General features: G+C 39.5%; 1 protein-coding gene across 6 annotated transcripts in view; it reads right to left on the bottom strand.

Annotated features, from left to right (window-relative positions):
- The window catches only part of LOC132198564 (small conductance calcium-activated potassium channel protein), a 50,309-nt gene that overhangs the window by 13,863 nt on the left and 11,377 nt on the right, over window positions 1–25,069 (bottom strand). For 4 of the 6 annotated variants that reach the window (XM_059622656.1, XM_059622655.1, XM_059622658.1 and 1 more), the window contains exons 3-5: window positions 24,236–24,484; window positions 21,851–21,952; window positions 12,979–13,377 (exon numbers count right to left, since the gene is read on the bottom strand). In XM_059622656.1, the coding sequence (XP_059478639.1) occupies window positions 12,979–13,377; window positions 21,851–21,952; window positions 24,236–24,484 (750 nt within the window). The remainder of the gene's footprint in view (window positions 1–12,978; window positions 13,378–21,850; window positions 21,953–24,235; window positions 24,485–25,069) is intronic. The other 2 variants (XM_059622660.1, XM_059622659.1) reach the window with 1 other exon arrangement.

Raw genomic sequence — 25,069 nt, 5'->3', positions numbered from 1 at the left:
TTTCATTAATCCTTGCTTCCAATATCGCATTCATCTAATTGATTTATTTGCTTCAGTGTATATCGGCAATATTTCATCTTGAAAAACTATTCCTCCGCCGGCCGGGGAGATGCACTTTCTTTATAAAACTTGCTCGCTATTGTTTGCAGTAATGGTACGAGAAACTTTATTTCATAACTCTCTCGTTCATAGTTGAAAATTTTCCAAAGCCGTTAATTTTTCGCCTTGATTCAGTGCGAAGGAAATATGTTCCGAGACATATTTCATTTGTCACGGCGAAATATTTATATGGCGTCGCCGTCGATCGAGATAATCATTATCAACTCTGTCTGTCTCCTTTATTGGAGCACGTACTCCACTTTTTCCACTTTACTCGGTCCCAGGGTGCGTCGGCCGTGCTCCAACCGTATCACATAAGAAGAGAATGAAAAAGAAGGAGCGCATCTCTGTGGTTCCCCTGCGGAAACTAAGTTTTATCTAACGTCATTACGACTTTTTACTAAGACGGCCGCCTCGCTGCGTGTGTGTCTATTAAGAAATCCCGGCAGACGTTCGTTCGCTGAGGAGTCCCCGCGCGCCCCAGCGATATGGAAGGTGTATCACATTTCCATTAATTAAGGCGAACGCCCGGGCGTAGCACGGCCCCGAGGCGGCGCCGAATCAGGATTCCGTGCACACGCCAAGCAAATAAAATCTCCAACTGCACGTTTCGGCGCGTTTGCCTTTTTTTATCCCTGGCGGACGTTCAAGTCCGATTTGTTAAGAAATGACTGCTGGCCTCAGAGCGCGCGTTCAGGTGCTCGATTTTATTGGAGTCTGCGGAATTTTCCGTAATATTTTCGCGACGCGCGTGTTTTAAAAGTCCCGTGGGACGCGTTCGTCGTGCAGATGCGACGCCTTTCACCGCGCGACAGCCGTATTTTTCAGATCATACTCCGCTTCCTGCTATTGTTGCGTCTGTGGAGCGCCTATTTATTTTCGTTCCTCTTGAGCTGCCTCTCTTCTTGCTCGCGAGCAAGAGCACTTGTCATAATATTTTTTGAAATGGAAACCGTCCTCGTTCGTGTTCGCTCATGCGACGTTCCATGCAACCCGCAGTGCCATCATTTTTAACCAGCCCTTTGAAATCGGCGAAACGAAATTCTCCAAGGATTTCCCACGATTTTTTCGCTATCGCCTGACCCCTCCAGCAGCTAATAAAAACCGTTCCCGTGCTATTCCTGCGGGAACGCTTGTGATGTGTCCCAGAAGACGGATGATCTTTCAACACTATTTTATAACAATGTGAAAAAGTTATTCCTATTTCGCGCTCGCTTGGTCGAAATCGGATATTTGTACGAGTTGGATTAGTTTTTGTGAGGACCGACCAGGGAGGTGCCCGGTAAAAAGTCAATTACCGGAGTTGGGTATCTCAATCACGTCTTTTCAATTAACTTTCGACGCTCTTTCTGCGGAAGTGCTTTTCCGCTGGCGTATTCTTGTATCGTCTCGCCCCTATTCCCAGTGGACCGTGACATTTCCGCCCCGCGCCTGACCCACACCGAAATTCCCCGACTCCATGGTAACGAAGATTTTTCTTCCGTTGGATCGAGTGCTCGAATTCTTTGTTTGCCGGCGGTTTATTGATTCCAGCGAGGTCGGGCGGCAATTTAATTGGCATTCTGGTAAAGCGCTAAATGGTGAATAGGCAATTTGGCCGACACTCGAGTTGCACCGGTTGTCTACCTCTCTTGGTGTCGGAAGCGGCTCGATTCTGGTGGAAATAGCAGCGCAGCATACACGCGGCGTACGAAAGAGGCACGAGAGTTTTGCTATCGAGAACAAAACAAACACTGATAATGGAAAAGCAGGCAACAAACGGTGCCGTTTGTTTAACTGTGCACCGCATGCGGGATCTGCATTTATTCAGTATTGTTCGCGGGGCGCACGTGATTAAAAATCCAATAACGGAGTATCAGATGAGCTCTGTGAATGTGCCACGGCGTGCTTTAATTAGTTCTCCGTGCCAATATTTCCAATCCCAACTCTGAATAAATGTTCGATTTTGAAACTGCAATTTATTTTTGCACAGCGTCAAATTTCAATAATCAAAATATTATTTAACTTTTAATGAAAATATCGACCAGTAACTGATGCCACTGAGTAGATTTTTTCCATTAATTTTTAATTCGATACAGAGGTTTTGCCTATTTATATAAAATATTAATATTCTTTGATCAATCTTCTTGTTTTGATTACTTTTTGCTTACTGCAATAATTTTAATAAATGTGGAAATCGCTTGCCAGTGACATACGCCACTGGTCTGGCAAAGGCCGATTGATCTCTTTCGCATCGCGGTCTCTTGAATAATTTAGCGCCTCCAGACGGCAGCACAAACATACGCAGGGGTCTTCCTACTTTATCATCGTTATGCTGCACCGCCAAAGTACCGAAAATAACAAATATTTTGACAACCTGGCTACGAACAGATAAGCCGCACATCCGTTTCTTTGTTAGGAAAACGGAGCGGGTGCGCCTTTGACTGAAAATAGGGCGCCGAGGTGGGTCGGGTTATAATTCACACCGCAACAGCAAAAAACGAAAATACAACTCTGCATTTTTTGATTCCCAATTTTTTTTTTTTTTTTTTTTTTATTGAATGCGATACTGTTGTTTGCCCGCGCACTCGCCCGGAGAGCGATCGATCGGTAAGGCAGATGAAGTTTCAGAGCGGAAAATTAAAAAGTGCGACAAAAAGTGACAGCGACGAGTGATGAGTGCAAAAAGCAGATAATTAATGACTCTCGAGGGGAAACTGCGATTGGAAGTCAAATGCGTGATGTATGTTGACGCGCAACCGCCCTACAAAGGAATTGGATGTGAATTATTGATTAAGGACCCTCGCGCGCGGAGATATGGCACACACAGCAGACAGCTGTAACAAGAATCACACAACACACTTCTTGCGCTTTCAGCCCGGCTTAACGAAACCGGCGCTTGTTATATTTGCTTGGCTGCATAATTGCGAGAACGGACCGAAAATTTGGCATTATAATGAGCCGCGGAAAGATTTGGGATTTGAATGCGTTTCAAAGAGAAGGGAGATGCGCCAGTGTTTCACTCAAGAATGCCACTTGGGAAATCTTAACTGAAATGAATAAATTGTTGTGCAAACAGGGGGAAAAGTGGTTGAGATTAAATTTATATCGTGCAAGGAAACTGTAATTTTTTAGAGAATTAAAATCATATTCTTGTCCTCGAAATGCGATATCTTTTTTCAAATCGAATTGCCAGCCATTTTTCACATCTCTTCTCGCCGCCCGTTGCTGGGAAAAATAAATTGAGGGCTGGCCTGGATGTGCTGAGCGAGTGGCGCTCGCGTCGCCGAGGACGCACAAAAGCCAAAAGCTAAACCCAGAGATTTGGCGTGTCATTCAAGAATCGCGACGCCCAAATCCATCTAAAAAATGTGCGTACACTGAATCCGCAGCAAATGGAAAAAATTTCAATGCTTGTCTTTGTATTCTTCGTGTATTCCTCTGGGAAATGTACCTGTGGAGAACTTTTTCAGCGCCGAGGGATTTTTTTACACTTTCATTTCGCATCACCCCGAAAAAAAGTATTTATAGGAAAAATGACATTGAATGTGGAAAAAAACTGGAAATTGCGAGGGACAAATTTAAAATTTTCCTCGGCCGATTGTTACAGGTTCTTATCAAAATAATTTATTTATGAGAAATTTCATACATTGCTCCGTCCGGGAAACATTTTTATCCCTTTGGGTTGAATTTACCGCATTGCTTAGAAGGCATCTTGGCCATAAATTGCTAACCCCCGAAAGAGGTTGCACAGGGAGAAAGGGCACGTGCGAAGTTAAAAATAATAAATTGCAATGTCGTCTAATACACGAGTGTTGGCGGTCGGGCAATCCAGCAAGAAAAGAGTTGGGCGCGCGCGCTCGAAAATAAATCTAAAAATAAGGTCCGCGACAAGAAATATGTGAAAAAATACACCATGACAGCCGGCACCGCGCGCGAGATAAAGAGAGAGAGCGGCACTGTTCATTGCCTTGTGGTATATTTCTGGGTCACCGCGCGATCCAGGTGATAAATCTCGGCTGCACTTCTCTTCTCCCATAGTGAACACGACTGGAGGATAATCAGAAACCCTTTTCTCTGGCAATTCTTAAAGTGGGATCTCTTTCTCTCCGACTAATTCCAACGCATTCGATAAAAATAATCTCGCTTTTTAAAAAGTGAGTCCTCTGCGGCTGCAGACGTCGCGCAAAACTGATTGTGAGGTCCGCGGGATTTAGGTCAACCCCCGCTGCCTGCCAACGCTACCGCCGGCGCCATTGTTGGTTCTCGCCATTCGTTCCGAGCACTCATTCCGGGAACGCTTTTTCGGAGGTCCGCGCGCTCTTGTGCGAACATTCGCCGTGCTTTTTAGCACTTTGCGCGCGTGCAGCGGAGCACAATCGGACATGCTTTGTGCGACTGCCAATAACATAATTTAGGGTTTAAAAAAGGAATCGATATAGAAGCACTGGCTCCTGAAATTCCAATTTAAGTAAATGTTTCAGTAAAGATCTTAAAATTGAGTCTGATTTAGTTTCAGAACCACAATTAATATTAAATTATTCTATATTTTGCAAATTAATAAACAAGAATTTTATTGTGGAAGTGAAGAAATCAGGCTTTTTCATTGTTGCAAAAATTGTTCTTGTTAAAAAAACAGAAATGGTCACGATCTGCGACCCTATATCATGAGCAAGAATATTAACAAAAATCAGCAAATTGGAAAACCACATTTTTAACAGCAAATTCAAAATCTAAAAATTAACAAATTCAAGTACCAACCTTATTTTTAGTTTTAAGATTTTGAATTTTTTTGTTAAAAATGTGATGTTTTAATTTTACTTGCTCATGAAATAAGGACGCAGACCGTGACCGAAACTGCCGGAATAAAAACAATTTAAAAAAAAGGAAAAAGCCCGATCTCTTCACTTCCATGATCAGATCATCTCCTCGAGTGTCAATTTCTTGAAACAAATTTTTTTTTGTTCGGATATTAACGGAAATGATAATTTTCTAATCTTCATATTGTGCAGGTAAAAATAAATCAAAACAGAAATTTGCTAAATCACGATTTGTTGTATATTTGAATCTAAATTTTAAGGACTTGAGAAAAAACTTCATAAACTAACCAAAACACTTCAAAACTCTGCTATAAATGCAAAAATTTTCATTAAAATTGTTTTTTCCCCGTTTGCCTTCCGTATATTAAATCCAATTAAATCCACAAGTGAATTTTTCTTATATTTCATGTGCCCGCGTTAGCACCTTACCCTGTCATGTCACGTTGACACTCTCAAAGTTTCGGCAATAACAACGAGCGTCGTTGAGATTTACATACGCACAATTTGTAAATGGAACGAGCAGATGAAGGGAGTGCGCTGCACTCGTTCTCACTATTCTCGCATCGCAAACACACACACATAAGCCACTGTGCTTGTTTTTGGTGAGAAGCCAACCTGCTGTGCCGCCGTTCTTCCGCTCAGCAGGCGAAATTTACGAGCTCGGGTGCAGATTGCTTTTTTAACTGCAGCGCGCCGGGGCCCTTTTTCAATTATGGCCGGTCTTTCATGCACTCAACTGCTTAATAATCAGGCGCCCCTGATTAGTGTGATTATTAGGTGGAGGCAGCGCCGGGGAATGGGGTCACGCTTGAAAGCGCGCGCGATTGTGATGCCTCGATGGGCTGCCGCACACTATTGACGACAGCCCGATCAGGCGTATTTTCTTCTCTTATGGCGCCAATTTGGAAAAAGCGGCGCCACAATTGACGGAACGCAAGGCACGTTCGCTCGCACGGCCCATCACGGCCATCCTCCCCGACAAGAATTTGCTATTAAAAAAGAAATTCTTATAGGTAGTCCACGATTGAAAAGTCGCGCGAACGAACAAAGTTAATAACATGTGTGGCCCATAAAGCGTCCACGATCAGTTCGCTGGGCGAAATTTCTCAGTTCGCGCGACTCGCGCGAAGTTCGCTCGTTGAATCGAGCTCTACTCTGGCGAACTTCGCCAGACCCGCGTCGAGCGAAAAATCTTGCGCATGCGTGCTTTTCATAAAAATTAAAATAATAAAAAAGCTCATGAAGTTATTTTTTTTTAATTATTTAGATTTTTTGCCAGATCTCAATTTCGTTTTTTTTTATTTTACAGGAAAATTTTAATTTTAAAGCCAAATTAATTAATTTATTTATCTCATTTCAATATATTTTGATTACATTTTTGGTACCTTATAACTTCATTTTCATAGAAATTAACTTCATTGTTTTAAAGACAAAAAATTTTTGTTTTAAATATATTGATACATTGATATTTTTAATTAGATTGATCAATTGAGATTATAAAATTTAATTTAATTCTACATTACCCTAAACTATTTTTAAGAAATTTAAACGAAAGCTAATTAATCTAAAATGTCTATCATCGCTGTTTTATTTTTGCAATTTTTATTAATATCAATTCTATTGTATTGAGAAAATCGTTTTCAAAATTTGATGAATAATTATTTTTCTAATTTCTAAGTGGACTCATTTTGGTGGATGGAAGTTTTAGCAAAATTCTTTGTGGTGGTGGTGCCTTAACAATTCAATATTTTCCTCCCAACAATTGATTAATTTTCAATATTTTAGCTGTTTTGTAACCATTGAAAAAAAATTTAATATTAAAATTATTGACATTTTATAGTACTCTTGTAAATTACTATAAAAAAACGCATGAAAATTAAATATTTTATTTTTATTTATTTACATTTTTTTGCTGAATTTTCAATTAAATTTTTTGGTCAGTTCTCAAATATATAGTTTTTTTAACTTAACAAGATAAATTTAAATTTTTTAAATTTAAATCAATTTATTTATTAGGTACTTGTGACGTATTAGTGACGAAACTTCGCGCGAATATTGTATTTCAATCGTGGACGCTTCAAGCGAACGAAAAAAAAGTTCGCGCGAAGTTCCCTGTTCGCTCAGCGAAGTTCGTTCGCGCGAACTTCAATCGTGGACTACCTATTATGCATGAAAGAGAATAATAAGTAACTAAATAATTGAAGTTCAACAAAATCTTTGATAAAGAACTCTAATCATTAAATTTTTTACAAGATTCTGGTAGATAATTTTTTACTCGCTTCCACTCTATCATCATTTTTTGTTTTCAATAATTCAAGTAAAAATTGTTCTACGGCGAAAATTCGTGAAAGGTACAATGCGTTGGTAAGGGTCTTGCGATCTTTACAATTTTTTAGGACCAGAAAGAACATGTCAGGAGGTTTTCAAAAATATATAGTTTTACCCCAATTTCTCAAAATTTACGGGTTTTACGGGACGTTAAAAATTGGGTTTTTGAAAATTTCAAACGGCTGTATTTCAGCTTGCCGTGATCATACAACAAAAATCCGGGTATGGCTGAATTCCTCTTGTCACCCTCTACAACTTTGCTGTTGAGCGAAAAATTGTAGGTCACAGGTCAAGGTCACTTTTGGTGACCTCGTGTCCTTTGACCTCAAATTTGACAGCTTGGCACAAACGTTTTTGAAATTCTGAAATAGCCATTGTGTAGAACGTAAAATTTTACATTAAAAACAATGTCAAAAAAAGTGGTATGTGTCACAGTTTTTTTATTTAAAAAATAAGAAACTCAAAAAATGTGGTTTTCCGAGCTCCAGAGGCTGAAAATTAGCTTTGAACCTATTTAACTTTTTCCTGTTAGATTTAGGACAACATGTATAATGACTAAAAGTAATGCCCTTGACTTGTTCTTTCAGACCATGTATCGCACATAGTGACCCGGTCACAAAAGGTCATTGACCCTGGATACCTTTGACCTTACCACAATATATTTTGCAAGTGTGGCACATGGTTTGAAAGAGCATATCAAGAGGAAAATTTTGATACGTAGAACTTTGTTGCAGCTATACTAGGAGCAGAGTTATCGTAGCTCAAAAGATAAATTATTATTAAAATTGTCATTTTCGCCCACGAAAAAATGCGATAGAATTATTTTAAGCAAACTCTGGCTCTGCGGAACAAAGGGCAGAGTTCAAAAGGGCGTTTCAAAATAGTTTTAAGTAGAATTAAAAAAAAAAATTAATATTTTTAAATGAATAATATAGTTATTATTGATGATTTATTAAAAATAATTTTATATCTTAATAAAATTAAGCTATTGTTGTATTAATGAAGAGATTTCGTTGAGATTCATCTCTTGCCGTCAGTGGTCGTTGCGAGATAAATATGCAGCCGCACAGTATGGATGGATAGTGACGTGTTGCGGGGAGAGAGTGCCAGCTAAATGATGAGGTCACGTAGCGTGGCAGCGTCATTCACTGATACACAGATTGAGAGAACTATTCTCAGCACCTCTGAAGCAGCAGCAGCTTCGCCCCTTCGCACACCAGCCGCGCGCATATATATTCATGGAAGATCATTTAGAAATAACATTTTGAATATTTAGACTAGCGATTCAAAAATAGATCCAGGGAGAAACTCAACAGATTGTTTTATTCAAGTGCCAATTCCGAAAAAATAAAAGAAGCGCTGCGAGACTTGATTTAAAACAATTATTTGTTTCTTTTGTTATTCAGTTTTAAATTAAAATTCTGCGAGAGTTTTTTTTTTTCAATTTTATATAACAAGTAGTTTGTAGAAGAAAAGCAATCTCGTCGGTCCAAATTGACGACGGAAAAAAGTTTATGGGGAGGTCACAAAGGAAATAAACTTTGACAGAGTGCGAAATGGAATTTATACGAGCTGACGAGACAGCGCTTCTCAATTTTCGCTCACTGAACACGCGTCTTGAATTCATTAGCTTGTCCGGGCTTGTAATTCTCCGGCGTCAATTTTATCGAAAGTCATAAAACCGTGACAGTGGAAACACAAGCGCGCGTCGGTTGAATGGGATGAAGGGCCCGCCAAACCTAATGATTGATTATTTGTTTTAAGCCGAGCGCTCTTTTTACATGCAGTGGAGACGAGATGACTTCATCAAGTTGGGCGCGCGTTATTGATGGCTCGCCGGCCGTGCAAAGAAATGGCTCCAAATCGTTTAGCCGAGAGCGAGCGATACAGGCTTCTTTCTTTTTTGCAACTTTCAAACGGTGATGTAGTTGCGGAAAAAAGGGACGGAGCAGCAGGACGTGCTGCCAATGATAATGCCGTCACTCACATTATTAAGCTGCTCTGTGCGTGCAGCCCATAAAAATGCTATATCAATTTGAGATTTGCCTGTTTTTTTCCTAAATATACGTGTTGAAAATTGTTTAGCTATTAGATTTGAAACAGTAAACATCATAATCCGCCAGAGTACATTTATTTAATGTACTTTCGAAACTTGCTTCCCAGAGGGAAAGCGGAGCATTGGAGCAAAAACAAAACCGCCGAGGCATCGAAATCGAGTTCCTCCCAGCGTGTTGGATCAAAAGAGCAACTTTTCGAGAGGTCCGGCGGCGGTTTAGCCGAAACGGCGTCTTGGGACCGTTGGGACGCTGCAGCACACGATCCGCATCCATATGCATGCGGAGCGAATTTGGGCCACGTCCCTTCGGGGTTTTTTTTTGTCAAGGCCACCACTCATAAAAACGGGCCGCAAAATGGGGTGAAACATTAAATCACGCAGCGAAACAAGATAATACGTAAGTGGAGGAAATGAAAGGGGGTGGCGCGGCCCAAGTGAAAGCTCCTTTCGCCCACCAAAGATCTGCCGAGGGATGGCTTTTTGCTGCTGCCATGAACAACGTGTAGTCTTCTTCGCCCTCATTCTCTCTCGTGGGGCTCCTCGGGGAGTTTGGCTTGCAATAAGGTTGCTTTTCACACACAAATGCATTCCCGCGGAATCGAGTGTTGTTTGCCACCGAGTTAGCTCGGCAAACCAATTTGGTCAGCCGAGCAGCCCAGAAAGGAATTAGCTGCCGCCGTCTTTGGGTGCAATGACGTGAAATAACTTTGAAATCCTTACTGTTGATGCGAGATAAGTAGAATTTAATCAGTCAGTTTATATTTAATATTAAAAGTGGCTATTAAGAAAAGAAAAATGAGGAATATAATTTTTTTCTTTATTGTTTTATTTATTGTGTTATTACTATTGTTGAATATTTGTCCATATTGATACTAATTCATTGTATACATTCAATTTTTTTTATTGTTCATCAAATTACAATTAAATTTGTTTACCGAAGATAAATTGTGCTTAAAATTGTACTCTTAGGCTCACTGCGAGGGATGTGGAAGTTTTAGCAAAATTCTTACTAGTGGTGGTGCCGTTTTTTACTACAATTCCTCTCTTTTCAAATAATTAATTTCAACAATTGAATGTAATCAATGTGATGAGCGATTTGGACAAATAAAAAAACAATAATAATATGTATAACCATATTTTTTATTCATTCTCCATTCGTTGGTAAAAATTACATTTCAAAAAATTAAGTTTCCAAAAAATAAATTCACTAATTAGTAATTCAATTGAATAAAATTTTCCAGGATTAAATAAATAATAATTTTAATTTCATTGAAATAACAAAATTCCTAATAATTCAAAAAAATCTTTTTTATTATTTAAACTTCTATCGTTTTTTAGAAGTAAACAGAACTCGTTTGTGCTTCCTTACTATGATTTGAAATTTGAATCTAATTAATGTAAATGAAATTTTTCCATATTTGCGGCTGAATGCGGAAGCTCACTAGAAGCAGGCAATAATTATCATTCGCCCTTTGATACAATTACACATTGTAAAAAATTGGCCCATCGCGTGTTGAACACGGCACGGACACACTTTCCCTCATTATCTGTCAGTCACATTTGCGCACACGAACGGCGCGAGACAATTTATTTGAAAATCCACTCGATAATTAAGTCGGCTCGAGTGATGTCGTTTTAGCATAAACGATTCTTGCTGGTGCGCGCAGAGTGGAGTGGTGCTCGTTAGCGTCGCGTACAACGAATGCACGTGGCTGTTGGCTCGCGGCCATATCAAGGCTATTTGCGAAACGTGACGACAATCAGATAAACAAGAAGAATTTCTCGGAGGAAACCAATTTCGCACCGTTATGCGCGACACACTGCGCGTGAATTTAATCAGATCGAACGAGGCAGCTGCTGCGACAAATTAGCCCGAATTAGCTCCGTTTAATTATTTAATCCGGCTCTCGATGGAAACGAACGCGCTCCAAACGTAAAATTTCATTAACGAGAATAATTGGGGCTGCGGCACTTCGGAATTTCCATGCGGCGCACCCGCCCCGTCAGCTGCGGTCAATGCGACGAGCATATTATTATAGCATGTTCGGAACAAAACTCTGTTGATGTTCTCCGCTCTGTGTAAACTCCGGCGGGGCCAAACAGACGGATCAAGGCGCAGAGGAGGAGAAACATCGTTAACGCGTGGTCCACCGCGCCAGAATGTGTTTCATCTCAAGCATTGTACACGCCGCGGATGGTGCTGTCCCGCGTGAAATGAAAATAAAATGCGTCTCCTCATCGCTTTTCATTTGGGATGCGCAAAGAAATCATCATTTGCGAGAGACGCGAACCGGAAGAAATTGAATTTTCAGCGTCTTTGGAGTTTCGCATGATTCGAGAAGATCCCCGCCTCGCGCGGGATCAAAGCAAAGCCCTAAATCTCAGCAGCCGACTTGATGCTCGCCCAGGCCAAACTTGCCGAATAAGAGGCGCTCGGGCCGCAAAGGAAACCACTTTGCTGCTCGTTCGCTAATTATTCCCCAATTAAATGTTGTACGATTTCGCCGACAAACGTGATTTATTTATTTTGGGCATAAAAAGCATCGGCCAAATTGGCGCCGCTCAAAAAAGGCTCGTGTTGAGTGTCAGCGGAGGCGAATCTGCCGATGCCTCGTTGCTCGCCGAAGACTTAGAAACGACAGGTTAAGCTGCTTGTACGTAAGCTTGTTAGATGTGTGCAGAGGCTTTCGGCCGCTGACAAATGCTGCCGGCGGTTTTTTTTTTGCATTGCTGCTCAGCTGGCAAATTAGCATTTTTAATTTTGTGTAATATTTTGGTGCGCTCTGGAAATAAATTTTTTGCGCTTGCCTGGTGTGAAGGGGAAAAACTCCTTCTGTTTGCATTTCTGTCGGCATCTGTTAGCATTAACAGGGGGATAAAGTGTGATGTGTGCTATTCATCTTCATTCATTCTTGCGCGATGAGCCACGCGCGGATCAGCAAGGCTGATTGAAAGACAAGCAAAACAAATCTCATCCGCCTTTTGAAAACTTTCCCTTAATGATGAAATTCTGTGTGTATTCAAAATTTCAGTTTACGCACGCAAACTGTGAAAGTTCGTTTACTCCAAGCAAGTCAAAATTGCAGCTTTCATTTCTTATTTTTTGACATCCTAAAAAATCTTCAGATTTTGAATTTTCTAGAAAATTTAACTATAAAATCTGTTAAAATAATGTTATATTTTATTTTTGTTATACTCTAAAGACCTTTGTAAGAAGAAATTGACACTCGCGAGGAAATGATCATGGAAATGATGAACTCTGGCTTTTTCCTTGTTAAAAAAAAAATGGTTTTTGTTTTGCTCTCTACCAGTTTTGGTTTTCATGAGCAAGAAAAATACAAAACAAATCGGCAAAATTGAAAAAACACAAAATTTTAACATAGAAATATTATAACTAACAAATTCAAGTACGGACCTTTTTATTTGTTAGTTTTAGGACTTAAATTTCACGTTTTTCAATTTTGTTGATTTTTTGTCTTGCTCATGAAAACCGAAACTGTTTTTGAATAAAAACAATTTTCGCAACGAGGAAAACCCCGATCCATCTCCTCAAGTATCAATTTCTTCATACAAATAATTTTAAATTTATTTTCTAGAAAATAAATCTGTATAAAATATTTTGTCTGTCAATTTTTTTTTGTATTATAAATTTTCTGAAGATTGCTTTGAAAAATTTGTAATTAAAAATGTGCCTACCTTGGTGTAGACCCCGGCACTGGAGAGTTCGTTCTCGATGACCATGACGATTATGCCGAACATGCCCATGACCAAGGCGTAGTCGCTGATGCGCTTTCGTTTTTCGAACAAAGCTTTGCGTCGGCCCAGCCTGTAGCCGACGTTTGGCTTGCTGTGCTTGCCAGCACAGCCGGTGCCCGCCGCAGATAAGATTCCAGCGCCTCCGCCGCCTCCGCCGCCCCCGTAGCCGCCGCCGCCGCCGCCTCCTGTGCCGACAAGTGCCTTGCGCTCCTCTGTGTACTTTGGGTATTCAGAGTGGACTCCAACCAACGCGATTCCGGCCTCCTCGCTCGCAGAATCTTTGCTGGACTGGTTTTTCATTGCGCCAGGGATGGACGTCGTCGACGTTGGCTTGCGCAACTGCAAAAATACAAAAGCCTCGTTCCAGCATATGACAAAATTCAGGAAAAAAACTCATCTAACAGAGCAGGCACTAAAATGTTCGATTCTCTACATTATTTTTAAGCTTCTATAGAAAGATCTGTTCAAATTTTGCCTAAGCCTTTTCTAAACTTGCTGCTCTGAATTAAATGAAAAATTGTATCATTCATATTTGGTACTAAATTTAATTTGCATATAGTGAATTTGTGCATTCTGAAAATGTGAACGGCACTAACTATAACATCTGAGGAAAATGAAGGGGACTGTCAGTTGGTGCTGCGGCTGAATCCACAGAGTTAATGAAAATATTATGAAATTATTTATACTTAAAAAATTCTGGTTCAAAATGTAATTTTTTTAGTTCGCGATTGTCAATTTCATGCGAGCGCACGCACAAAAATTGATGGATGTAAATGTTGATTCGCAACGACAGCTTGATGGAAAATGAAGTGTTAGTGTGCTAGGCGAAGCGAGAGTGTGTCTGTAGGCTTGTCACGAATCCCGAATGTGTCAAAATCATTTGCCGACAGACGTATCAATCAATATCGGAAAAAAATCACTCCGCTGTCGGAATAACAAGCCAGATTTTTATGCATGGATTTGAATAGCAATCAGCGGCGGCCGTAAAACAATTTGATGGCGAAATCGAATTAAAATTAAATTTATAGTCCGGTTTTCGCGTCCTTTAATCTCGCACAAGGGAGGCTGAGGGTCTGGGCACCGTGCCAAAGGGCGTATCGTTCAAAATGCTCGCTTTGTTGTTTTACACGCGCCGCGCAGGATATTCCGCGACAAACTGATTTAAATTGCTTCTAATGAAACAACAAAGCAAGCCAGACTTTTAATTAGAGCGACGGTGTGATGAAACGAATTTATTTTTTAGCTGAGAGGAGGCGGCGCGCGGTATCTTTTACGAGCGATAAATCATTCTACTTTTTTTACGGCGCTTCTTATTTGCTTCTGGTTTCCTGCAGATATTAGAATTGACAAGCGAGATCGCATTTGCGCGCCGTCTTTCCGCCGAGAATTAAATTTTGGCCCCCCTCATTCATCATGACAAGAAACGCCGCGAAGACGCCGCGGACTTAATATTAATGGAAATCATAATTGAATTTGAACACGGCTCTTGAATCCATTATGCCGGCGAGGCGCCCCGAGTCGTATTTTCGTTTCATCCTGGGAAAGAGAGTCGGAGAATTTCGCTCAACCGAAGCGAAAGCGCACTCACTCTTTATCTGGCTGGGAGCACATCAGTGAAAAGCGGGCTTCTTCTTTTATCTTTATATTCGTGCGGCTGATGGGTCGGAAAATGCATTGTGCATCTGGAAGCATAACGAGATCCGCGCGCGCGAATCAGGTCAAAAGCCACTCCCTCTCTGATGGCCACACTCACTCCTTGACCCGTTTGCGGCGCCCCAATCGCACGCTGCTTCCTTTCAATTTCCTTACTCAGATCTATTATCCGCTTTTCGATCGGGCTAATTATCTATATGGACGCTACCGTAATTCCCCTCAAGGAAGGTCGCTCGGATGCTCGAAGCGTTGATCGGACGGAGGGTTATCGAGAGACAATGTAATCAGGCCGATTTGCAAAACGCGTGTCCCACAGTCATCTGCCAAAATTGATTGTACATTATTTGGGACGCAGGACATCCTCATCCAAGCAGCAACAATTTAAACTGACACAACTTTGTCATTTTAACTACTACCACAATATGTCCAATTTAAATTGGAGTTTGTTCACGCATCCAATTTTTTACTGAAGATGAACCCAAAATAAAGTAATGTTAGTGTTGAATTTAAAAAGTATTTAAAATGTTAAAAAATATAAAAATGCAAAAAGTTTTTATTTTTATTTTAATCATTCCCCGAGAAACTTTGCGTGCAACATTTACTTCATTAATAAATATTAATGACCATTTTTGTTCATTATAACTCTTTGAAGTTTATTCAATTTCTAGTTTTAGACTTTAAATATAAACTTTTTGCTTGCACGAGTTGCTATAATCCACGAGAAATCTTTCAAGGGTGACAATTTTGGACTATCCTGAACTGGAATAGGTTTGTCTTGTCAATAATATTACACTTCTGATTACACGTTAAAAACAAATTTTCTTAAAATTGTTGCCAAATATTCTAATAAATTGAATTGCATAAAAATTATACAGTCTTTAATAAATTATCAAACCAACTTTTGACTAAAATTTGTAATATACGCAAGTTTTAAATTATTGGTTTTGCGTCTTTCAAAAGCAAAATTAAGTGGTTTTTAATTTTTCTTTATATTTATGTAAATATTATCATATTTTATTGGCTAATTAGAAATGTGGAGCATATAGAATAAATTTCACTTGATAAAAATTCAATTTGTCTTGCAATACAACAGAAAAAGTACAATGCAAGACAACGACGATTTAAATTAAATTACGAATGCACATTGCAAGTTTTTACTCCACTTCAAGGTGTACACGTCTTACAACAAACAGGGTCACACGTTCTTTAGTGTAGCACGACCTTGCATGCAGCGAAAAAATTCAGTGAGTCCTGCAAATAGCACGCCCGGTATGATTGTGTCACAAGTGAGCGGACGGAAAAAGCGTGTTACTCACATCTCAGGCTCACTTTGCTAAAACGAATTTGTGTTCTTTGGTCGCACCGCTTGCACGCCACTTTTCCCGCAAATACGCGTTTGTCTGCTTTTTTGCGGTCGCAGAGCAAAATTCCGGCTCGCCCGCAAAAGGTCCGGTTCGGCGAAAATGCCAGAAGTAGTGCGCAGCTGGGATTACGTTTTGGCAAGCAAACGAAAACAATTGGATAAACCGGCTGCAAAATGATGATAATGACAAAGAGGACTGACCGAGAGCTGGCGCGGAGCAGCGCCCGCGTTGCTATTGTTGTGCTCCATGTTTGGGCGACTAAATCAAGAGTTGCTTGCGTACGTATTACTTTGCAGCAGGCCTACAATTATAAAGGCCCCCCTTCATTAGAGATGCTGGCCGCATATGATGCGCGAGCAACTGGTTCTTGCGTGCGCTCCGTTTTCAATCAAAGCCGCTCCAAACTAGCAATTAGCTCGCAATAATGGGCGACCAATAAAAAGTAATAACATGGCCAAATTATTATTAATTATTTTGATTTGAAAACAGGTGCGCGCTCTGCGTGAGCCGTGCACGCGACCGTTAATTATACAAACTTTCCTCTGAGAATACAAAATAATCGAGTTTGTTTTTTTTTTTTAATCCGCAAGACAAGTATTTGCCCCGGGGGTCGGATTCACTGCGATTCAGCTGCGGGTAATTTTGTCTGGAGGGAAGCCAAATTCATCCAGTTGAGATATTGCTTTCCTTATGCCTGGGGGCGAAGCTGTGGGATTTATTAGCCCCATTATCTTATGGAGGAAGATCTGATAAAACGCGGCTTGCAAGTATTTCCGTTTGTCGAAACGCCCATTTCAACAAATATTAGACATGATTGGCTCCTCTTTCAACACGCCGCTTTTTTCCCCGACTGTGATTTATTCAAAAGAGAAAAGCAGTCAATAAAATGAGTAAAGAGAGAGGCACCTGCTGCTGGCTCAGACGGCTCTTTTTTACAACAGAATTTTGAATACACGGAGGGAGAGTTGCTCTATATTTATATAAGGGATTATTCGTTAATGAATGGGGCACTCGATTGAATTACATGCGGGGCACTCTTTCAATTAAGTCGCATTTCACCGCACACACAGAATGGGCTTTGAGTGTGAATGTGACGCAGAGAGAATTTTCCCTACTTAAAAAAGCTCTTTTTTACTAACTGATTTTTTTTCTCCATCCCAACCGAAATTACAATTGTGAGGCAAAAACGAATATGTGCCGGCAGATTCTCGCGGAAAACATCATTATGGAGAAGTGCATCAATTCCCTTTCGCTCGGGATTTCTTTCAACTCGTTTGGCAAGCAATTTTGTATGCCATTTGGCCGTCGTTATTTCAGAACTGGATTCTGCGCAGTCATCATGAGAGTGCTTCGTTTTTTTCATTCTTATTGAAAGTGTTTCCTCGGGGTTTCGCGGTCGAAAGTAAAAAATGTGGATGGATTGAACTAATGATTTTTGATGATACGCTAATTACGCCAAATCACATTTTGTAACTAATTAAATATATTTTCTTTCAAAATTTTAATATTTAACAGGGTTTTTATAAAAACTTTTAAACACATTCAGTTCATGATATTTTGTCCTCAAAAGCGCGCGACAGCGTTATTTTTATATTTTTATGTTGCGGAGCTTCTGCTGCGTTTGCAAATTCAACCTGCTCCCAGCGGATTAAATGTTTGCATGAGGGTTTAATTTTTTTTCAATCAATGAATAATTAATATTTTTAGTCATATTTTTTCAATAAGTTTGATCAAAATTATTTCCATGTTAAAGAAAAGCTCCTGCGTAAAAAATTAATATTGATAAAGTTGTCGCAAACCGAGTCCTCGCTGGCGCAGAAAGCTGATTGGAATTGCTAACGCGTATCTCATCATCACATCGACGGGCGGTCGGGCGTGCGAGGTGATAATAGCCCCTGCCTCCAGCCGCCTCCAGTCGGAAGTGTTTTGGGCAGTGCCTTCTCTTTCGACGCCATAAAACCCAGCAAACGATTTTCCGGCGGTCCAAAAACCTTGTGCGCCCATCTCTGGCGAAATTTCAGTGTGATCATACTTATTCAAGAGAAAGCCTGCGGGTCTTTTGTGCACACGAGCACATATTTCTCATTACCAAGTGCACTTTGCATAACGAGAACTATAAACAGTGATGCGCGATAAAATTGCCAATTTACTGTAAAGGAAAACAGAATTTCTTCCCCTCTCAGGATTTTGAACCAAATAAACAAGAAGCGAAATTCAGTTCATTATAGTTTTAAAATTTTCTTTCGAAGGAATAATTAATAACGATGAAACTTTGCACATGCCATCGACCGACGAAGCGGTATCTTAGAAAGTGAAACGAATCAGTGTGTGTTTGTGTGCGAGAGATTCCAGACGAAGTGAACTCGCGTCGAGAATGCGAAAATAAACGTTTTGACGTTACAACCAAATTGGACCGCAGAGAACGCGCAGCCGCGCTCGCGAGAGAGCAAAACCGCTATTTGCATAAAAGTGAATTGCAAGCAAACAGAAAACTGAACGTACAAGAATATAAATGAATGCGGAAGAAGCGAGATTCGCTGGATAAAAAGATGAGGGGAGAAATTACCTGGCCTTGACAGCGGATGGCGCGTCACCGGAGTTGCAGGTCGACAGGCTATTTTTGCGAGTAAATATATATATTGCTAATCTAAAAGTGTGTGATTTTCTTCCTGAAGAACTTGAACATTTGTCCAGAGGCGTGCGAACAGAGTCACCTACACATGTAAGGGCAAAGGGCCCTGGCGTTGGAGGCAGCTGAGGCCGCCCCCAACATGGAGGCACCTGTCCGGCAGCACCACGCTCGCAGGAGAGGACCGGGGAGAAAGGTGGCACCCCCCATGGCACATGGTCGATCGGCGCTCCTCAAAACACACACGGATAGGGAAAAAATGCCTTTCGGGATCGTCCGGCCTGCGTCCCTCGGCCACGGCTGCTGCCAGAACTGTGCTTCTGCGCCCACATTACATCGGCCACATAATACTGCACCCCTTTCGGTGCGAGCGCATGCGTCCCCTTTGCCACTCTCTAGCTTGCTCGCGCTGCCTACTCCGATATTTCTTCCAGCCAAATATACATTTTTGCGAGCCTCTTTTTATTCAAATCGTATTCCTTTCCATTAATCAAGTCACGACGCCTGCAAAATTATCTCGATTTTCGACCAAACAAATTTTATATTTCAAATTTCGGTCATTGCGGAGGGTCGTATCAATCTTGCTTGGAATCCTTTGTATGCAATGCGCCGCGGCCTACGTGCCGCAAAAGTAATCTGGGAATCCTTTTCTTCAAAGTGCTGGGTGGAGTGAAATCCCTATTTCGTGTCTGCCCCCCGAAAACCACTCTGTGCGCATCTAGGGCGGCCTTAAATGGAAACAGATAATTTTTTTTCTCTCGCTCCCAATTGAGATTGGGGAGCCTGCGTCAGGATAATGAGACAATTCGAGCGTTTCGATCAACGAAACGGTTCGCAAGCGAATCTGCAGCGCTCTGAGGGTGTCGCTTCTCGCTTCATATACGTGACCTCAGTGATGATTTGGAGAAACCAATGTTAAGCAGAGTCAGTCTCCCAGAAAAGTTCAATTTGAAAAAAAATACAAATTTAAAAGAGGGTTAATAATTTTGGAAAATTCAAATAGGATATAAAAATTTAATTTTCAATAGTTGAAAGAATAGTAACAAGAGGAATAATTTTGAATTGAAAATCTGATTTCAATTTTAATAGGGATGAAATTAAGATTAATAGAAGATTAGTAGAATTTCACGATCGACGATTCATGGTGATTTTAATTTAAAGTCGGCTTTTCCTCGATGGTTTGCTCAGTTGTTTATTATTATTTAAGAAAAACAATATCCTGCACTACATGTTTCAGCTGTGAAATCATTTTGACTGATTTTCACAAGAATTAGTACAAAAATCAATCTTTTTTTAGAAATATTTTTATCTTTAAAGTAACAATTTAAAAAATTAATAAATTCAATGTCTAAATTTATATTAAAAAATTGAAATTTTAATAATTTTTCACGGAAAAGTTTTACTTTGAAAGAAAAATATTTTCTTTAAAAAAAAAGATTTTTTTATTAATTTTCGTCAAAGTTTTTTTTTACAGCTCAGATCATGATATTTTTTTCCTAAACTATAAACAATTCACAAAACGTATCGAGGAAAAGCAGACTTTTAATTCAAATCACATTAATTTGCAATGATAAAACCGTATTACTAATAGTACGAATCTATTTCCGTTCAATAATCCAATTGGCTTTGATTGACGGCAAGTTCAGTAAACATTAAAGAGCGGCAAATTTGCTCATCCACTCAGTCGAGCCGGAATACATGAAAACCGAGTGGTTCAATTGAATCGTTGATTCTCGAGTGTTTGGATGCAGATCGAAGTGGTCTATTTCGTTCAAAACGTTTCGCTATTGAAATTTGCCTAGTTTTCCACTGAAATTGGTTTTCAAATATAGACAGCCCCGTGATTTACAAATTCATTCCCATGGAAAGTTCAAAAGCTGATGGAACTGGAATTAAATCGATGGGAATTCATTTACACAAGAGACACAAGTTTAAGTGGGTGAAATCTAGGCGCTAAATTGAGCGGAAAAGCTTCTAATAAAGTGCATTAAATAGTTTCCTGTGTAAAATTAGCTGAAACGCTATAACTAATTTTATTAAATGTTTAATTAATGCATTTATATTTTTAACAAACAATGTGAAAGGAAAGCTAAAAGAAGATGATGTACATGGACGAATTGTGTTTATATTGAAATAGTGACACGGACATGTATAAAGGAGATTTTTATTGTAATTTACACACGGGAATGCTGCGAGCAACGTTTGGTTGTGCGTCAGGAAACCTAGAAGTGGACCAAAATCAAAATATAAGCAGCTGATTTTGGTAGAGATGCTGCCGATTTAGTGGTTAAGTTTAAATTTTTCGAAAATTTAATTTTTTTTTAATTATTGCTCACAACAGAACAGCGTTTTTAAGCGAGCCACCAAACTTAATTATTTATTTATTGGTGACAAGATCTTGAATTATAATAATTAACATTCTTTATCGTTTCAAGTGACGATTTAAACAATAATTATGATGGAGTTCATTCACATTGTCAAATACTGAGCATGCAAACAGGCAAGTGGACACAATTATTGTGATTTTGTATACATCATCGTGCAATTAGTGCAGTTGTACAAAAACACAAAATTTAAAGGTGAGTTTCAATTTCCATAGCTCGTTTTCAAGTTAAAAAATGGAAAAAATCCAAAAAAAATCTATTGCATATCATTCTCTACTTATTTCATCAGGATAATATAAGTATAACCTCTGCTTCGTAATTATATGTATTAAAATGGTTATTGAGACATTCATAAAATGCACAAACAAGCGTCCTGATGAGCAGCTATGCCAGCCGGGCAGTTTTTCACAGCACATTGAAATCTGATAGAGAAGAATAACGGCGCGAACTCACGTCTCTTTTTAGTGGCATCACTTGCCATCATCTACGACTTACTCTTTCGAGCTCTCTACTTTCAGAATCAAGTCAAAAATTATCCGCACTGAAAAGTATAAATTCACTGCATCAAGCAATTTCAACTGATTGAGATGAAATTAAATCCTTATAATTTATAGAGAAAAAAGTTATATAATTATGGTGTGTTGAGGTATGAGTGTGTGTGCGAAAATAAACACAAGAAAAGGCGGTGATGCAGTTGCCAGCCGAATTGCAGAAAGCAGCCAAATCATTTTGCAAAGGGTGTTTATGTGTGTGATTCAAACATGATTAAAAAAGACACCGACCGTTTTGGTGTAGGTGACCGTTTCACTGTTGGCGTCGGTTAAGGCCCTCCGGAAGCGGGTTCTCCTCGCTTGAGTAAGAGTTTGCGGTGTCAGAAGAATTCCCTGCACCACATTTCCAAATATAAGAGGGGCTTGTTTACAATTTATGGCCAATATGTCATGAGAGAGATATCAAAAAATTTAGCAAATGGGCTGGTCGCGTCTCCAAAGAACAGCTCGCGGAAATTTCCTCGACAAAATTAAGTTGATTTCGCGTGAATCATATTACAAATTGTGCAGCAAATAGAGAGGTATAGAAAGCGTTGTATGTAGAAATATGCAAGCTCAACATGGAATCTGACATTGAAGATTCAACATAGTTTAGTTTACCAAACAACATCTCTGTTCCATGCAATTTTCTGAAAACAAACAGTCAGAGTTCATATCGAAAGAGGAAAAGTGTGTGAGAATAAGAAGTTAATTGCGTAAAATTTTGAAATCGTTTTTCAAAACCATTCAAGTATAATTCATTTTAAAAGCAAACAACTAACAAACATCTCCGACTGTGAGTCTTTTCACGCATTACATAGAAGGAAAGACCATAGCAAGTGTGAGAGAGTCTGTAAAACATTTTTAGAGAAAGATGAAGAACTAGCGCAGTCAAAATGTTATTGTTTGTTTTGGTTTAGCTGCTCTAGGGAGCAGAAATTTAAGTAGCGGTGAAGTACGGGGCACACCAGCAGCAAATATAGTTGGCCCTATTTTCAGCTGAGATCAAGCTAAAACAATAATGCCGCTAAGCTAAGGAGGGGGAGAAGAGAAATAATGAATGTTATATACTTTTGGAGCACTTACACAGCACGTGGGTATACCATTGGATGAAGAAGCCAAACTCAAGATACTTGAAAATATTATCGTGGCTTGGAGTTGACGAAATCTTGATACTTTTAATTTATATTTTCGCTTGCGTCCAGTTTTTTTCACTTACAAACTGGAGTCAAACGGAAATTTGAAGTGTGGAGATTTAAAAAAGAAAAATTGGCATTTAAAAAATTAGAATATTGATGTGGAAACTTTTTGTTTCTGTTGAACCAATGAGCTTCTGGCTTTTGTCTTTGAATAAATAAAAAATTTCAACAAGAACAATTTTTTGTAATTCTAAAATATTTCACTTTTTTAAGATTTTTCAGAGAGAAAAATTAACAAACGGTACTTTCATTTAAGTTCGAAATTCAATTTTCTGCTCAAAGTGAAGTCTGAGATTATCGAAACCTAAAAAGCAATTGCATAGTAATCGATTGATTTAAATTTGTAAATATTAATGGATAATATATGTGGCACGTCATCCCTTGTGGTGCAATTTCTATTATTGTAATCCTTAGAGATTCAAGTATTGGAACTTTTAATGAAGCGTCGTTCTTCCCTTTTTCTTATAAAAGAGGACAAAAAAGGCACAATCTAGTTTGCAAGTAAGTTCGCTGGATTAACCTCTGCTTCGAGAATAAGCAAAATGGGTTGCGGGTAATGCTCTGTGCGGGGGTCGTAAAAGATGATGCTCGCCATCTGTCCTTCAGCACTATCACGCCACCGCATCTCGCTTGTACGCTCTTCTCAGAGTCGGTGCCAAAAAGTCCCTTCGTTGCGAAAATTGCAATGGAAATATCCAGGAAAATATAACCTTTTTAAATGTAAAAAGTAAATTTTATACTTTTGATGTGTCATAATTTTTGGTGAATTTCTTTAATGTAACTCTATTTTTTGAATTGATTTTTTGAAATTATCACATAAATTAAAATTTAATTGCTTCTATACCCTATTTTTCTATGTTTGGTCCACGCCTAAAAGTGGATGAGAATGTGTTTCTTTTTTTTTAACAAATTTGTACGATTGTAGGTGGTTTTAATTAACAGAGGGAAGAACGACACATGACAAAACACCATCACTTTTTACAAAAGGGATCTCAATTATTTTCAGACAGGACAATATATCTGCTAGACAGATGACGAACTGCTTGGAAAGTAGAATTAGCTTTTCTAGAGGGACAACTTTTGATGAGCTAAAACTATCAGCAACAACAGGGTCTTTGTACATGAACAGCTTGGCAAGTCTCTGCTGCAAGTGGGAAGAAAACTGTCAGCTGGTAAACGATTGGGCAGTCTTATCTGCTAAGGGCTCTCTACTCAGCACTACAGTTAACCAGAGATGCTCACCAATGGGCAAAGTTTCGTTACTTTAACTCTCATTAAATTCTTTTTGCTTAAAAAAACCAGAGTTGAAAAGTGTTTGCACACTTTGAGAGAGAGAGTATTTGACTAAGCGAATAATGAAGTGGTGAACCATTGTCGCCCTTTGCCTTGCTAAGCACCAAGAGGTCGGCTCGGGGTTGGTCGGGGGATGGAAAAGTACCTGCTTGAACTGGCGGATGGCGCCATTGATCCTGAGGGAATCGGCCGCGATGCCCGCGATCCCGTCCCCGGGTTCGCGCAGTTGGCGGAGGGAGGCGCTTGGCACCGGGTGGTGACAGTGGATGCACGACGACTCGGGTTGCGAGCTCTGGCGGATGATGCGCGAGCTGCACGCCGGCACCACGTGCTGCTCGCGTGGCGTCAAAACGATGGGCAGCGTCATGTCGCTCGTCATTATGGTCGGCGCGTTCTGCAACAGTTGAGGACAAAAAGAAATAATTTTAACAAACGATATTGATTTAAAATTCACTTTGTTTTTCATGCTGGGATATAAATAATAATAATTGTTCACATAAAAATATATAAATTTATATAATCTAGAGTTCTGCCAAAACAGTGGATTATTTGTTTCGTAACAATTAGAAAAATAAACAATATTATCATGAATTTGTCAGCGAATTTAAAATATTGTAATGTTAAACATTTCCTCGCCATCTGCATGGCCTATCTGTGATCAGTGAAAGAAAAACCCAACAATAAGTCGTCCAAGGCTCATTGCAGCGAATTGGGTTTTTTTTATTATCAAAGTTTTATCCAAATTCTTGCTAATGGTGCTGACGTTTAGTCCTACAAATCAATTTGTGCTTCCCAAATATAAATGATTTTTCAACGGTTAATGTTTTCGTAACAATTGGGCAAACGAACAACATTGACAATAAAATAAAATGATAGAGTTGTACTTTGTAGGCGATATAACATGACGTGTGTGAGAGGAAAAGAATTCTTGAGTTTTATTAGCCGGATAACCTACTTTCGTTTCCTTTAACTTGTTGGG

The sequence above is a fragment of the Neocloeon triangulifer genome, unplaced genomic scaffold (assembly GCF_031216515.1).
Source record: "Neocloeon triangulifer isolate White Clay Creek 2 clone unplaced genomic scaffold, ASM3121651v1 ptg000013l, whole genome shotgun sequence".
NCBI lineage: Eukaryota > Metazoa > Arthropoda > Insecta > Ephemeroptera > Baetidae > Neocloeon > Neocloeon triangulifer.
This window is presented reverse-complemented; position numbering and strand designations above follow the sequence as displayed.